This window comes from Hyperoodon ampullatus (genome assembly GCF_949752795.1).
Source record: "Hyperoodon ampullatus genome assembly, chromosome: 1".
Lineage (NCBI taxonomy): Eukaryota > Metazoa > Chordata > Mammalia > Artiodactyla > Ziphiidae > Hyperoodon > Hyperoodon ampullatus.
The window spans coordinates 3,931,177-3,947,416 of NC_136914.1; the positions used below are offsets into that span (position 1 = coordinate 3,931,177).

Sequence of the window (16,240 nt, forward strand, 5' to 3'; positions counted from 1 at the left end):
AAAAAAATTTATAAACAAGTTTTTTTTCCCTAAATCACATCATTAAAAGTTCATGGTTGTATATTTTTTCTAAATGACTCCAAAGATAATTAATCCAGCTGGTTTGAATAAAGACAAGAAACAAATGAGCAAACAACCTTACAAACTAGAAGCACTAACATTTGCAGCTGGAGAGTTTTGGGCAGTGAGTAAGGTGAGGCTCAGAAGGCTTCTGTGACTCACCCAAGGTCACATAGTCCGGGGTAGCCAGGACCAACCAGCTATTGAACAAAACTCAAAGCAAGCAGAAGACTTCTATTTTTAGGTGGTGATATTTTTAATTCTAATCTTATAAAGAAATGCTTTTGGTCCTGAGGTCAAATTGACTCTAAAAATGATCTATTTTGATGTGATGTGAGAAGACAGGAATTCTGATGACAAACACAAAAGAGATATAGGGGGGTCAGAATTCTTTTGGGCACCATGTAATTTCTACCTGATTTCAAGCGGTGTCCAGAAGTTCACTGGAAGACTCAGTATGTAGATAGCTATGAAAGCAAGCTTAAGGCAAAATTTTATTTATGCTGTAGACACCTCACCAGCCTCGTCAATTCCCATAAAGCATCTTAAATATCAAAGGCAATTTGAAAAGTTTTAAAATGTATGTTTCTTAAATAGGATAAACCAGTAACTCATGTATCAAACTTGCTGCTTGGAGCCATTTGAGTCCCAGAAATGACCTGGCATTCTAAGTAATTATTCTTTAAAATGATTAATGAATGTGTAATAATTTTTCTTTCTTTCTTTTTCTAGCCAAGGACCCTTGTCATCCATTAGAGCAGTAATCAAGAGATGTAAGTTTGTTTCTTCCTGCTCTGTATTTTCCTCTGGAATAATTTTGAATGATGATTTAGATTTCCAGCAAGTGATTGTATTTGATGAATCCTACAAAGAATCTGATAAGAGTAGCTTCTCCTGAGGAGTAATAAACCATTTCAGACAAGCAGCTAGGTTTTCAATGTTCTTTTCAACTTCTGTTTATTGATAAGCCAGTTCCTCAGAACAATATTTTTCTCTAGAGAACTAAGCTGTTAAAAAAAAAACTATATTATGTAGTCAATTTTAATGATCTAATATAAATTGTATGTAACCACTTTCTATAGGTAGAGACATCTGATGGGTTTCAAAAATATCAAACCCTGTCCTTTTTTATTGATTTACTTCCACAGTATTTTAATTTGACTCTGTAAATAAATGCTTATGGAGATCAGCTCACACTTTCACGTACATGCTAGAAGTGCCATAACAGAATTCTCTCTAAAATGGCGCATTCATACTTTCTGACTTTACTTCTTGGTTAAAGCTTTAAAACTTGCTCTTGGTGCAGGAGTTCAACATTCTTTTTAATAAAAGGCTCTGCAAATGTCCCTTTTCCAAAAAACACACAGATTACCTGTTACTATTTTTTAAAAGATAAGAAAGGGATATTAAATGTTCTTTGCATTATTTGAGCTGAGGTCACCACCCTGAGGAGAATGTATCCTTTTTTAGAAGCATGAGTTATAATATTTAGTATGAATTTAGGATATCCACAGGTGTGAAAAGCATGCATTTGAGCCATTGCAGTGAAAAAGTTGTCAGGTGGCAACACAGAAAGATATTCCACGCTTTCCCACATTTAATTTTTTGTTGTTGGTGGTGAATTACGAAGGTGTGGGAATGCCACAGTGGATATTGATGGGAATTCATATATGAAAATGAAAAATTCATGGTAACTTTATATGCCTTAGAGCCCTTGGGGAAAAAGGGGCAGATGGGGCAGGGAGGGAATTTAAAAAGAAAAGTAGGGTTTGGAATTTAGACAAGATGTTCTTGCTGAAGATATAATTCGGGGTAATTAAGGTTATAGGGAAAACCTTGGGAGTAGCTCAATATTTAAGGAGATAGTGTTGAGAATAGAGAAGGCGAAAAAAATTTAAAAAAAAGAATAGATAAGGTGACAAAAGACAGAATCTTAGGAAATATTGGTGTCAGAGATCAAGCTGTGCCTTTAAGGTTCCATAGGACCAGAGAGGCGTGAGGTCCCCTCACTGAGTCCTGTCTGCTGGCCCCTGCCTTTGTTCCCTGGCTTCTTACCTTTCCTCCCTCTTGGATTTCAGAGGGGATTTGTTGGGGATTGTAATCCGTACCTGATTTCCCGTAGATCCTCCAGCATGGCACTTGCTTACACTGAGGCCCCGGTGCCCTGCAAGACTTAGGAGAAGGCAGCTAAGGAGGAGTGGGCCCAAAAAAGCTGAAAAAGAATGATCCCAGTAATAGAAAAACTAGGAGACAGCTGTATGTTAGAGGTCAAGGGGGGAGAGGTTTTCAAAGAGAATGAGTGAACCTCAAATAGCTCTTAATGCTGCAGCAGGTGAGGTGACAGGAGCTGAGAATAGGCCGTTGAGTGTGGTGCTCAGCAGTGACCTTGGAGCGGGCAGGTTCAGGAGAACGTTGAAGCTGGAAGCCACACTTCATTTCAACAATGAATGGAGCTCGTGAGGTTGGGGCAGCTGAGTAGGCTACTCGTTCATGAACCATGGTGGTAAACAGGTGGAGAAGGATGGAGGGTCAGGCAGAGAGGAAATCTGGGCACGTTTATACACTGTAGGATGAGGAAGCCTGGAGACTTTTGTAGGCCGGGGAGGGAGGAACCGGCGGGGGGACCAGATTGGAACAGGAGAGGAGAGGAAATAGTGAAGCAGGGCCCGAGGAGAGAGGGAGGGAGGAGGAGGTGAAACAGAGGGAAAACGCCTGCTTTGAGGTGTCTCTAAAAAAAATAATAACCCAGTGATTGTTTAATTCTTATATGTCACTCACTTTGTACATGCTGAAGAAATATGTGTTGGTTGTATTTATTCCTGATGTTAAGGCAAGATGGCCAGACAGACCCTCAGGTGCTGCCACGTAAATACAGAATGACGAATAATTGTGTCATCCCCTCTGTGTTTTCCCTTTTTGCCCATTCTATAAGAAAACGTTGTAAGCAGATGCTGCCTTACCCAACTCATTAAAATGTTCGCTTTCCTATCCCAGACTCAGTCATCTCTCCTTGGCAAGGAGAAAGACTTTATCACATAGTTAAAGCAATATTCCTTAACTGGTTGTATTTTAAATTCTTTCATAATGATTCTGGATCCAGTCAAGACTTGAGATCCTTCTTTTTGTGTTCGTTCTTGGGAGCCCTAAATATTTTGGGCAAAGATCTTGAAAGTGTTCTAAGTGGATGTTTCTGGAAGTTCGTGCTTTTCCTTTCATTAACGTTTTAAGAGAAAATTGTTCTTTGAAATTCACAGACTTAACTAGTATTTATTGCTTTCTGTGAGTCAGGAACTATTCACTTACACTGTAAAATAACACTGTGTGGTAGGTGTTAACCCCATTTTACAGATGGTAGGGATACTGAGTCTCGGAGATTCAATGGCCTCACAAGGTAGATCTGAGATGTGGACCTAGACTTCCTGACTCCAGGGCCATGTTGACCTTTCCACTCCTTGGATGTTCCTGTTATCATGTCAGACGCCTCTAGTTTATACCCTGTCCCAGGCAAATGTAGTTAGTGAGTTATTTTTATTATTGTGATTTTCATTGGTAAGGTAGCACTATAGCAAGGATGCTTGTAATATAATAATCCTTCTTTGTGTTTTTTTCTTCTGACAATCATTTAATTGATAATTTTGAATTATTTAGAATTAGGACTAGCATCCAGCTCTCCTGGCTCCACAAAGAGTTTAGTTCAGGAAACAAACTGCTCCCAGCCCTTCCCATAATGAGCTGTGTGAGGTGGGATAATTCATTGACCCTCTCTGATCTCAGTCTCCTCATCTGTAAGGTTGGAGTAGGATGATCATTAAGGGTCCCTCCAGGACTTCCCTGGTGGCACAGTGGTTGGGAATCCACCTGCCAATGCAGGGGACACGGGTTCGAGCCCTGGTCCAGGAAGATCCCACTTGCTGCGGAGCGACTAAGCCCATGCACCACAACTACTGAGCCTGCACTCTAGAGACCGCGAGCCGCAACTACTGAGCCCTCCTGCCACAACTACTGAGCCCGTATGCCACAACTACTGAAGCCCACAGCCCTAGAGCCCATGCTCTGCAACAAGAGAAGCCACCGCAATGAGAAGCCCACTCACCTCAACAAAGAGTAGCCCCTGCTCACTGCAACTAGAGAAAGCCTGCGCGCAGCAATGAAGACCCAATGCAGCCAAAAATAAACAAATAAATAATTTTTTTAAAAAGCAAAAATTTACTAAAAAAAAAAAAAGGTGGGCGGGGGTCCCTCCAGGCTTATGATCCTGTTGAAACTTAGGAGAATTCTTTATTAGTGCTAATAATGCAAATCCAGATCTCAGTCTTTTATAAACAGCTGAATATGAATTTGCTCTGTACTTAGAATTTAGCCATATGAACTAGAAAAGTTTGAAAATCATTCTTTAAAATGATATAACTGACTGAAAAACCTGCCTTTATTCTGCGGCCTTAATCCCAAATGCATGGAAGACTGGCCTTGTGTGGCAGAGTTTAAAAGGAACATGTTCTGTGTGGGCCCTGGGGGCAAATTTGAGTCTCCTGGTAACAACCACATCAAATCTGTTTCATCTGGGAAAGTGAGAATGAGATTAAGCAGATAGTTGAGAAAATGAGCCGGAAGAATGTGAGGCACGACATGAAAATCTGCCATGAAAATCTAAAGGGATTCTAGCTACTAAACTTGTTCAAAACTGACCAAAAGTGCTAGTCATTCTATAAGGATCAAGAGAAAAAAGAGATTTCAAAGATGAGTGAATATGAGACAAAAAAATATCAGAGCAGGAGAGGGGAGAGCAAGCGATTCTCCAGGAGTGTGGAGGAGGTCTGTAAGCATGATTGGGAGCCCTCCTGTTTCCTCATCCTGCTGCATGCAGCGCAGGAATACTACTGTGCCAGCCGGGGGTTGGGGTGCTGTTACTAATGACAGCCGGGGTGAAGGAGCACAATCAAGTGGAAGGCCACTGATGTGAAAGATGTAAGCTGACCACTGAAGTACCTTTTTTTTTTTTTTTCGGTACGCGGGCCTCTCACTGTTGTGGCCTCTCCCGTTGCAGAGCACAGGCTCCGGACGCGCAGGCTCAGCGGCCATGGCTCACGGGCCCAGCCACTCCGCGGCATGTGGGATCCTCCCGGACCGGGGCACGAACCCGTGTCCCCTGCATCGGCAGGCGGACTCTCAACCACTGCGCCACCAGGGAAGCCCTGAAGTACCTTTTGAGTACTATTCATACTTTAAAATTGATCCTGTTGCAGTAGCAAATCGATTTTGCAGAATGATTTTTAGATTTTTTTTTTTTTTGCACTGTTACTAAAAACTGTAGGAAGATTTTTTTTTTTTTAACCGTGGTTATGTGTGTGGTTATCCTGGTCTGTACAGATATATCTTTGCCTGCAACATATTTCTTTACTCTCTGACACTATGGTTCATCAACTTTTCCGTCGAAGTACAGAGGTGGGTAGCAACAGTGGCATGACAAGACAGTTTTGCTGCTTATTCTTTTTAGAGCTTAGGCAACTGCGTTCACTCTTTTTTCTCCCTTTCCTCTTCTGTAACCCCATCTTTTTTTCCCTTAGCACTCATGAATAGTGCACAGCAAAAATGCCCCGTGGACGAGGTATGTTTGTGACGATAAATAACATGATGTCTTTTGAAAGTGCTGTGTCTGCTGATTCTGGCTTTAGTGATGGCGGTGATGGGATTGTAGCACACTCGGTGAGCCTCTGACTTAATGAAACCGTTCTTACAAATCAGACCTGCCACTCAGAGCTTTAGCCTCTCTGTCCTGCTTTATTCCAGTAGAGAAAATGCACCTCAACTTGGTTCACTTGATAGAAATGTACCAGTCCATCATACCAGTTGAAGGTATGAATATAGAACATCCTCCAACTCGAGATCCAAGCGTTATGGTTTCAGGTGTCAGGTTTGCTTTGCTAACCCCACGTAGGTTCGCTGTCACAGCTCCAACCCCAGCCTAAATTTCATCCCCACCTCCCGTCTTCACCCCTGCCTTCCAGCTTTGGCATCCTCCTTGTTCAGAGAGAACCAGAACTTAATAGGAAGAAGAAAGAAAAGATTCATACCTTCAACCTTTTCAAGTCAGAAGAATTGAAAAAGTAGAGTATTGGAGACATAGGAAAGTAGAAGTAGTTTATGTCTGAAACAAATTCCCCTTTGTCCACAAATTTTTACAGTATAGTATTTGAAGAGTTTTTTTGAAAGGTATCTTAAAGGTGCTCCTTAAAATGGAAATACTATTCTCTATTACACATGTGTGTAATATGTGATCCCATATGTGACACATTTTCCAGGTCATCTGGTTAAGACATAATTTAATTTTAAAATAAAATTTAGAAAAAATTTAAGCCGTCTAGCTTTTTGAGTTTGAGGTTTAAGGGAAAAGTTAGTGCTGCGTATACAATAATACTCTCTGCTATAAACATTTTTATAAAAGTGCTTTGAACACTTTTTGCATGTATTATTATTATCTCTTAATGTAAGTAATAAAACAACTTAAGGCTTGTAAAACTCCAGAAAAATTAGAAAATAGATGGAAATTTGACCACTTCCACTCTCTTTACCATAGAGTTATGAACAAACATTACAAAAGTGTAGTAATATGGATTAGAATAGATATTTAAAATTTTTTCTGCCCATTGTTATTTCATGTCATCATAATGCTCTTACCATGCAATTTCTATTTAGTAGCTGTCGTCTTTTCTCTGTTCATTCTTCAAATTATTTTTCAGAACCACGGAATGTGCTTTGGGGAGTTTTTGAAATCTATATTTTCTTATGCAATCCAGATATATAACTATAATTAACTTTATGCCATATGAAAAGATTGTTTTGATTTGCTTTTCTACTATGGATGTTAAAATTCATACATTCTATCTGATGTCAAATATAAGCTAACTTTTCAATAGTATATCCTATAAAAATTTAAACCTTTATTGAATATACGAATTTTGTACTATATCAGTGTATTCTTTCTTTTATAGCTTCTCGGACTTCTATTCAGAGTGAGCTTCATCGAGATAGGAGGTATGGTTATATTTATAATAGAGGACATATATTCTGCTAATTATGAAGTAAAAGTGTGTCATCAGTTAGCAAGTTAAATATTTCTCTCTCATAAGGAGTGTATTACAGCCTCCTCAGTACATCTTCTGAATTAATCTGTAAGTTTGAATGATGATTTCGCTTGAGAGAAGAGGCAGTACAAGCCTGAAAATCTTCTTTTGACAGTAATTCTTTACTGCAGCCAATTAAAAATGTTTATTAAGCCACTGGTCTATGGGAAGCATTGTTGTAACTACTTCAAAGAAATGCTTTGTACCTCATAGCTACTTAGTAAGTGTCACATGGATGAATGAACTGATGACAGGATAGAAAATTGAATAAAGGAAGGATACAGAAAGGAAAAGAGTCAGGCAGACGAGATGGATAGCTGAATGAATAAAAATGGCTGGATGGCTGGTGGGGGGGAGGGAGTCACTGGATAGATAGAAGGAAGGACCAGTAGACAGACAGATGGTAGGATGGATGGAAGTGTGGACAGGTGGCTAAATAGAAAGGGAGATATATGGCCCCTACTGTCAAATTTCTTAAAGTATCGTGTTGACTAACGAAGAACAAGGAGTTTATAGTCAGACATAGCCAAGTTCAAATCCTGACTTCGCTTTCTCACCATGTGGCCTTGGGCAAGCTCCTTAACCTTTCTTAGCTTCTCTATCCCCACCTTTAAAATGGCGCTGATCATACTTACCCCATAGGGCTGCCATAAGGGTTAATGCGTGTATAGTGGTTAACATTTATTAACTAGTAATTCATTATCTAGTTAGATAAAAGCTATATAAAAATGGGAATGACTCGTTTGGATTCCACGCAGGGAAGTGAAAGTAAGTTCACTGTGGCACACTTAGCGTAATGTCTAAGAGGGGATTAGCTAAATGCAATTTGTGAACCGCTCTTTCTAACTCTGAGTATAATACATGCTCATTACAGAAAATATTGGAAAACTAATAAAAATGTAAAGCACAGCGTATTCACTCTCCTACATAAAGACAGCAACAATTAATAGCTTTGAATAGTACATTCCAGATTATGAAGATAGGTAACAAGATTCTGTACATACATCTCAGAATCTCATTTTTCTCTATAATTAGATCTTATATTTCCCTTTGTCAATCCAATTTCTTCTAATATATGACTGTTTGTGTTTAAATAATATTTGTCTGTGAGGTGATCATTTTTCTCATGTTGAAAATATGTGTTCTTATTTCAGTTATTTGTGCTAATAAATAATTCTTATTATTTAAATTTTTAAAAGCTATAAGTAGAGGTTCTTACGTAATACAATTCAAATTTAATCAATGGGCAGTTTCTACTGATTCACAGGCTAGCATGAGAGTGTGTGTACGTGTACAGTTTTTATAATGGCAGTGCTTTTTATTTTTATTTTTATTTTCCATAGAGTTCTAGAGAAAGGCAGAGGAGGTATCATCATACCTATTTGTTAGATGAGAAAAGTGAGGCTCAGAGAGTTTGACTGATTTGCTCAGAGTCACACAGTTGGTATTTGTTAGGAAATCAGGTTGAAGGTAAAATGTAAACATGAGACCGTAGAATCAGGTTAAGAAAGTGATGAAAGAAGCCACACCTAAATCACTGTGGCTCCAAGTATTGAAGATTAAGCATCAGATTCATATACAAACTGACCAGGAACACAGACACACACATCAGGGTCTAGAAGTGAACAAGTAGACTCTAAACACTTAAAGATCATCCTGAATGGGGGAGAAGTAGAGTGAAGAGGAAGACGCTGTTCTTCTAATACATGGTATCATTTCAGAGTACGTACTTTATAATAACGGAAAACTAAACATTTCCACTCAACCAGTGCATTTTTCTGTCTTATGATACCCTATGTTTGTGCCATAGGCTAGATAGTAGAGTCCTGGGTTGAAGAGGTTGTATGGGTCTTGGTCCTCATTCTTATCAGCCAAGGCAGAGCGAAGTGTACTCAGGGTACATCTCTAACTCTCTGAGGCCAGTGTCATGGAGGATGGCTGTCATGTGCTCCCTCGAAGCCTGCCTCGGCGTACTATTAGAGAAAGTGCAGGTCAGACAGGTCATTTCTGTGACTATGGCAGTTCTGATGTCACTTTCTTGGGTGGTAGTTATTTTCATGAATCTTTGGACATTTACAAATAGACAATAGCTTGTTACCAAGCTGTAAAATCTCACTGAGGCTTCTGTCTGCTAGGCGCCCAGAGATCACCATTGTGGCGGCTGAGCCACTGAGGCCGACCTCATGGTTTCCAGGAGCCCCACCCCCAGGACTGGCATTTCCCCCATCTTCCGCAGCAGGCCCTTGGAGGCCCAGTGAGCTGGTTCCTGCTGAGGTGAGTAAATATCGCATTATCTCTCTGCATTTTATTTTTAATGAAGTTCAAAGATAACAGTGAGACCGTTAACACCTTGGCTGTCACCCATAGGTATCTAAAATCTTCATCCTTCATTCTGCAGCTCCCACCATCGTATGAACAAGTCATAAAAGAAATCAACCAAGTTCAAGTTAACACTACAAATAATAATAATGCTGCTGCCACTCCAAGGCACACTATTACTTCAGCAACTCAGACTGACTTTTCAGAAGAAGCAGACAACCATCTGCCTCAAAGTAATGCAAGTAATTTGTCTCCCCTAATTCTGACCTAGTTCTAGGGAAGTAATCAGTAGGCTCCAGCCTTTAAAATAATTTGCCATTTGTGCATAATTCATTGAGCTCTGCTTCCCAGTCATTGTGATCACTGTGTGCTTGCTTTATTTGGGTTTGCTGTGATTATTATAATAGGTCATTCTTCATCCTCACAAGCCTCAGCCCCAATCTCTAGGGTTCACCCTAGTTCATATCACAAATACATCATCTTTTTTAATTTTTTTTTAAATTTATTTTATTTTATTTTTAGCTGCATTGGGTCTTTGTTGCTGTGTGCAGGCTTTCTCTAGTTGTGGCGAGCGGGGGCTACTCTTCGTTGCGATGTGTGGGCTTCTCATTGTGGTGGCTTCTCTTGTTGCGGAGCACGGACTCTAGGTGCGCGGGCTCAGTAGTTGTGGCATGCCGGCTCAGTAGTTGTGACTCACGGGCTCTAGAGCACGGGCTCAGTAGTTGTGGCACACGGGCTTAGTGGCTCTGCGGCATGTGGGATTTTCCTGGACCAGGGCTCGAATCCGTGTTCCCTGCGTTAGCAGGCAGACTCTTAACCACTGCACCACCAGGGAAGTCCCCAAAACATCATCCTTTTAACTCATGGTTGGTATTACTGCTGATGCCCTTTATTCCTGTTGAGAAAGCTGTTATATTTAGCACTTAACTTGATGGATGCTAAAAGTGGTTGTCCTGTTAGGCTTTTAAAAAGCATTATATTAAGATAACAGATGAGAGTAAGTTACTTTGAAAAAGTAAAGCAAGAATTTTTGGAATTTTGACAAGAGAGAAATGGTCATTGATAAGTCTACTGAGAATCAGGAATTTAATGGTGTTTTAAAATATTATATAGGGACTTCCCTAGTGGTCCAGTGGTTAAGACTCTGCATCTCCACTGCACTGGAAGCACGGGTTCCATCCCTAGCCGGGGAACTAAGATCGTGTATGCCTCACAGTGTGATAAATTAATTAATTAATTAATTCATTAATTAATTAAAAATATTATATAATGAATATTTTTATATGAATAAATATAACGTGAAGAACCCTCCTGCAGGAAGCTGAATATAAACATCTCTCCATTGATTTTAGAATTACTTTTTCCTAAGGAAGGAAACCAAAATCTCTCGATATTCTACATGTATATTTTTATACTCTGTGTATCCTTTTTCTTTGAAACTATAACATTGCAGCTTCTGTTCGTTTTGGTCTTGTCAGCACTGCCGGCACCTCTGAAACCTCTCCTGCCTTCCCCAGCAGCCTCAGCCAGCGATCCTCCGACAGACGAGACGCCTTTAATAGTCTTTGATATTTCTGAAGAACAGAATTGTCCAGAAAACTCCAGTGCAGAAAACGCCAGTGCTACAAGATGTCCAGTGCCCAAACCAAGATCAAAAAGCAACCTCAGACCAGTGGCCAGAGAGTCTCACATTAAAGAGCAGAATCCCCAGAAAAGCAGCCCAGTGGCCACGCCAGAGGAGGCAACCCCGAGCCGGCCCCAGCCTCTGTGGGACGATACTGGCCACTCAGACAGCCAGGCAGTGATGAACATCATGAATGCAGAACGGAGCCCAAACACCGTCGTTTCCAAGATCAAAGCACTTGAGGGTCAGACAAATGCGGAAAGCGTGGGGCTGCCCAAGAAGCCAGAAATTGCCCCCCGCACAGTCCCCCCGAGGCCTGCTGCTTCCTCAGGGAAACCCTCCGTGGCTCCCAAACCGGCAGCTGACAGGGCCTCTGGAGGCTGGGACTCCTGGACCACAAACAGACTCCGGGGGGCCTCTAGGGAAGGCCTCACCCCACACTCTCCACCGCAAGAAGCAGGGAGCGTCCCTGTAACCAAACCCGAATTGCCAAAGAAACCAAATCCTGGCCTCATACGAAGTGTTAATCCCGAGAGTCTGGGAGGAGGGTCCGTGGCCGAGAGCCCCGCCAGTGGGAAGAAAGCCCCGACTCCTGCTCCTCGGCCTTTGCTGCCCAAGAAATCAGCTTCTGCAGGAACGGCCCCCTACCCCGCGGCCTCAGAAACGCCCCCCTACCCTGCGGCTTTGCTGAAACCCATCACTGTGCCTCCCCGACTCTCTGTGGCGTCACAAGCCAAAGCGTTCAGGTCCCTGGGAGAAGGACCCCCGGCCAGCCCCGCAGCCCCGGTTCTGCAAAGCAAGCCTCCGGGGGACATCGACCTCATCAGCTTTGACGATGAGGTTTTACCCGCCCCGTCTGGGAACCTGGTTGAAGACTCTGTTGATTCCGAGATGGTTCTGGGTGAGTAAAGCTCAGAAGTGGAGGGCAATCTAAATTCATCCTAGGGTATCTCAAACGGCACTTGCTGTTTTCGTTTCTGGCACATAAGTTATTGAGGCGTGGGTGTGCATGTGTGTGCACATGCGCGCGTGTGGATGTGTAGAGACAGGGAGAAACACAGCGAGATTCAGAAACAAGGAGCCGGGTGGGAGATGGAATCAGAGAGCAAAGGGAAAATCTGGGATGGGGAGATGGAGACGGAGAAGGAGGGAGGCACACGTGTTGATTACTCTCACCTGGGCCAGGAATAAGCAGACTGGGACCAGGGACTTCACTAGATGAGAGGCTGGCTCCATCCTCGGGCAGGTGGACATTCGAACATTAGGAGGAAAAGAGGGAAACTAATCAGAGGGGGGAAGTCATGCCCCAGAAGGGCTCCTCAGATGGAGCCAGCCCCGCGGAAGTGCTGGGAAAGGGACCAGCCCCGCGGAGGACTCTGGCATGAGCAGTAAACCCGGCCACATGTTGCAGAATGTTGTTCCATAATCTTCACAGAACACCTTCCCTTGGGAATGGGAAGTTTTGTAAATAAACTACAACAGTTCTAAGTTTCCTGCCAAGATCACGGACAATTAGATTTCCCAAGAGGCAGAGAGTATGTTTTCTTTCCTCACACTGTTCAAATGGAGAGTTGTGATGGTAAAGCTTATCTTTGATTTGTCAAACTAAACTGCTGTACTTGTCATTGCTAAGATTCCTTTCACTGCTGTTTACTTACTTGGGCAGAATTTATGAACATGTAAGCGTAATAGTATTTTCAAAAGGTTAGCTGTCGGGCTTTCCAGGTGGCGCAGTGGTTGAGAGTCCGCCTGCCGATGCAGGGGACACGGGTTCGTGCCCCGGTCCGGGAAGATCCCACATGCCGCAGAGCGGCTGGGCCCGTGAGCCATGGCCGCTGAGCCTGCGCGTCCGGAGCCTGCGCTCCGCAACGGGGGAGGCCACAACAGTGAGAGGCCTGTGTAACGCAAAAAAAAAAAAAAAAAAAAGGTTAGCTGTCATCTTCTAAATGTTTAACATGCATCAAAATAATAGAAGCTCTGTGAGTCAAAACCAAATTCTGCTAAGTACAGGCATATTTTAAATGATAACAACCACATATTTATTAAATATTTATCATGCACACAACATTGTAACTGGCTAGAGCATGCCTCTTGTCCATAAGGAGGGGAAAGAAAAACATTAGGATATGTTGAACTTCTGCCTATAGCTCCAAACCCTCTGCCAGATGCCCAGACACACATTATTTAATTTAATACTTACACTAACCCTTTACAAGGCATCATTGGCCTCAGTTTGCAGATGAAGAAAATGAGACTGAGGGAGATCAAAGGGTAACTTACTCAGTTTTCCAAAGCAGGATTCAAAGTCCGTCTTTTCTTTCTAAGTCTAATTTATTTTTCGCTCTGTCATGTTGGTACTCACGAATCCTTACACCAGGCAACACATTAAAAAGTTTTCAAGTTTTTGTGATACCATTTTCTTGTTGAAACCTTTTTGGTGTTACCAGGGTTCAGAGTAGGACAGGGAGGGATAGGTCCAACAGCAGCAAGCGGTTCAGGGGTGGAAACAGTACGAGCCAAAATAATAACCACCTTTTGTAGAAGCTGCTAGATTCTGTGGGAATGGCAACTTGGTTAATAATTGCTGAGGATTTATTCTGTGTCATCAAGCGGATAATTACAGTCCTCCTCAAAAAGGAAGGTCAACAGGCTACATCAACATGAATACAGTATCGTGCTGCCTCCTCAGCCTTTTCTGTTTCTTGATTTCTCCCACTTCCTTGCACAATGTTTAATTACGGAGGCAGTCTTTCAGCAAAAGGTCTCATTTGCTTGCCCCACCTGACTTTAACCATTGCTCTTACCTGTGGAGTTATCCTGAACTGAACACTCTGTCTTCTTTTTTTTTTTAATTTTATAAATTTATTTATTTATTTTATTTATTTTTGTCTGTGTTGGGTCTTTGTTGCTGCGTGCGGGCTTTTCTCTAGTTGCTGCGACCGGGGGCTACTCTTCGTTGCGGTGCGTGGGCTTCTCATCACAGTGGCTTCTCTTGTTGCGGAGTGCGGGCTCTAGGTGCGCGGGCTTCAGTAGTTGTGGTTCGCGGGCTCTAGAGTGCAGGCTCGGTAGTTGTGGCGCACAGGCTTAGCTGCTCCACGGCATATGGGATCTTCCCGGACCAAGGCTCGAACCCGTGTCCCCTGCACTGGCAGGCGGATTCTTAACCACTGCGCCCCCAGGGAAGTCCACTCTGTCTTCTTTTTAAACCTGCTTCTCTTCCTGTATTCTGCTCCTGTCCTGGTGACACCATCACACACCAGCCCCCCCAGAGGATCCTATCCATCATCCTTGAGGCTTCCTACCTGTCACACACAGTGACTAAGTTGTTTGGACTTAGAGTCAGGCAGGTCGGGGTCTACCACTTAAATGCTATGTGACCTTGGGCAATTTACTTAACTCCACAATGCCTCGGTTTCCTCACCTGTAAAACACGATAATAATACTCCTCCTGGAGGTATTGCAGGTGTTAAATATGATTATGGAGGAAAGCCTTATCACATCATCTGAAACGTGGTATGTGCTCCATAAGTGGTAGTCATTATTCTTCTTGTCCTTCACATCCAGTTAGTGGTCAAGTCCTGCTGGTTTTACTTTCTGGATAGTTCTTAAAATTTCCTCTAGTTTCCGTCACTCCTGCTACTGGCCCACTTTTCTAATCTTTAGGCCCAGATTCCTGCAGGAGCCTCCTAAATTGAGCCTCTGCTTCTGCCTCAAACCCATCATCATATCATGGTTACCCAACGGATTTTTCTAGAGTGTACATTGGACCTTGTTGCTTCCTTGCTTATTGCCCTCCAGAGGCCTTCAAGATCACCTCTGAATTCCTCAAAATGTAGAGGGAATTTTTGTTTGTTTACTGACTGGGGCTTTGTGACTTTTTGGGGGTGGGAGAGCTACACATTTTTTAATTGAAGTATAATTGACATACAGCACTATGTATAATTGACGTACAGCACTGTGTTAGTTCCATGTACACAGCCTAGTGATTTGATATTTCAAGAGGATCACCATAAGTCTAGTTACCATCTGCCATCATACAAAGTTATTACAGTATTATTGACTATATTCCCCATGCTCTAAGGCTTTGTGACTTTTTGATGGTGTATTAGTAGCACTGTCTTGTAGATAAAGGGTTATGGTCTCTTGGTGAAACCTTGCTTAATCGTCCTGGCATCAGCCAAAAACTGGGGGAGGAACACAGGAGAAAGGAGAGAAACTCACAGATATGTCTTTCCTTCTTTTTCTTTTCCCTCAAAACATAAAGAAAATCCAATACAGTAGTTTTCATAAAATGAAGTTGCCCTATTAATCTCAGGAAATAGAGATCAGAAAATACTGAAGCTATGAAAACATTGTAAGGATTAGAAAAATTATTAAAGGGAAACTCATAAAACAGGCAATTTAATATTGGATTCATTTCTTAGGTAGAATGCCTTCCAGGTTAATGTAGTGGAGCTGAGAAGCATTAGCAATTCCTCTTCACACCTTTACAAATCATACCCAGTTGTCAAAAAAGCAGAATGCTTCTGCTGTCAACCCCATTACACAAACCAGAGTAATAGTTTAGCAGCCAATTTATGCTATTAACAGAACTCAAGGGAAAGAAATAAATGACAGAAAAGCTAGCCAAGGATGGTGAAACTAATTATGATGACAAGCATATTATTAGAGACAGATAATGGGCAGAAAACTACATTATCATCAGTGTTTTTCTCAACCCGGTAACGAAGACCATGTGGATATAGGTGTAAAGGGGCAGCAGGTGTAGAATAATTGGCATTGGTGTGAGGGGGCTGGAAGGAGGGCAGAGTAAACACTGCGAATAAAAGTAGAGAAAGATGCCATGGACTTTCCTTAGACTTGGTTAGGAGATGCTTTTGCAGGTAGTTGTGTTTTCTCTACAGAAGCAAGGGCAAAGAGTCTGTGATAGAGGAAATTATGACACTGGGGTTCTTAACCCTTTCTGGATCACAGAACTCAGTTAGCCTACGAATCTTTTTTCTCCCTTGAAAATAACCCTTTTGCACATGTATGCACAGTTGGAGGTACAATTTCCAGAGCTTCAATGGCCTATTCTTGGAACCCAGATTAAGGACTTCTACTACAGAATGTTGGA

At 42.1% G+C, this 16,240-nt stretch overlaps 1 protein-coding gene across 1 annotated transcript in view; it reads left to right on the forward strand.

Annotated features, from left to right (window-relative positions):
* Positions 1-16,240, forward strand: part of SH3D19 (SH3 domain containing 19) — a 181,865-nt gene that overhangs the window by 103,360 nt on the left and 62,265 nt on the right. Inside the window, exons 3-7 of the mRNA XM_079707671.1 lie at positions 793-833; positions 7,050-7,092; positions 9,317-9,455; positions 9,580-9,733; positions 10,979-12,025. Coding sequence (XP_079563797.1) covers positions 793-833; positions 7,050-7,092; positions 9,317-9,455; positions 9,580-9,733; positions 10,979-12,025 — 1,424 coding nt within the window. The remainder of the gene's footprint in view (positions 1-792; positions 834-7,049; positions 7,093-9,316; positions 9,456-9,579; positions 9,734-10,978; positions 12,026-16,240) is intronic.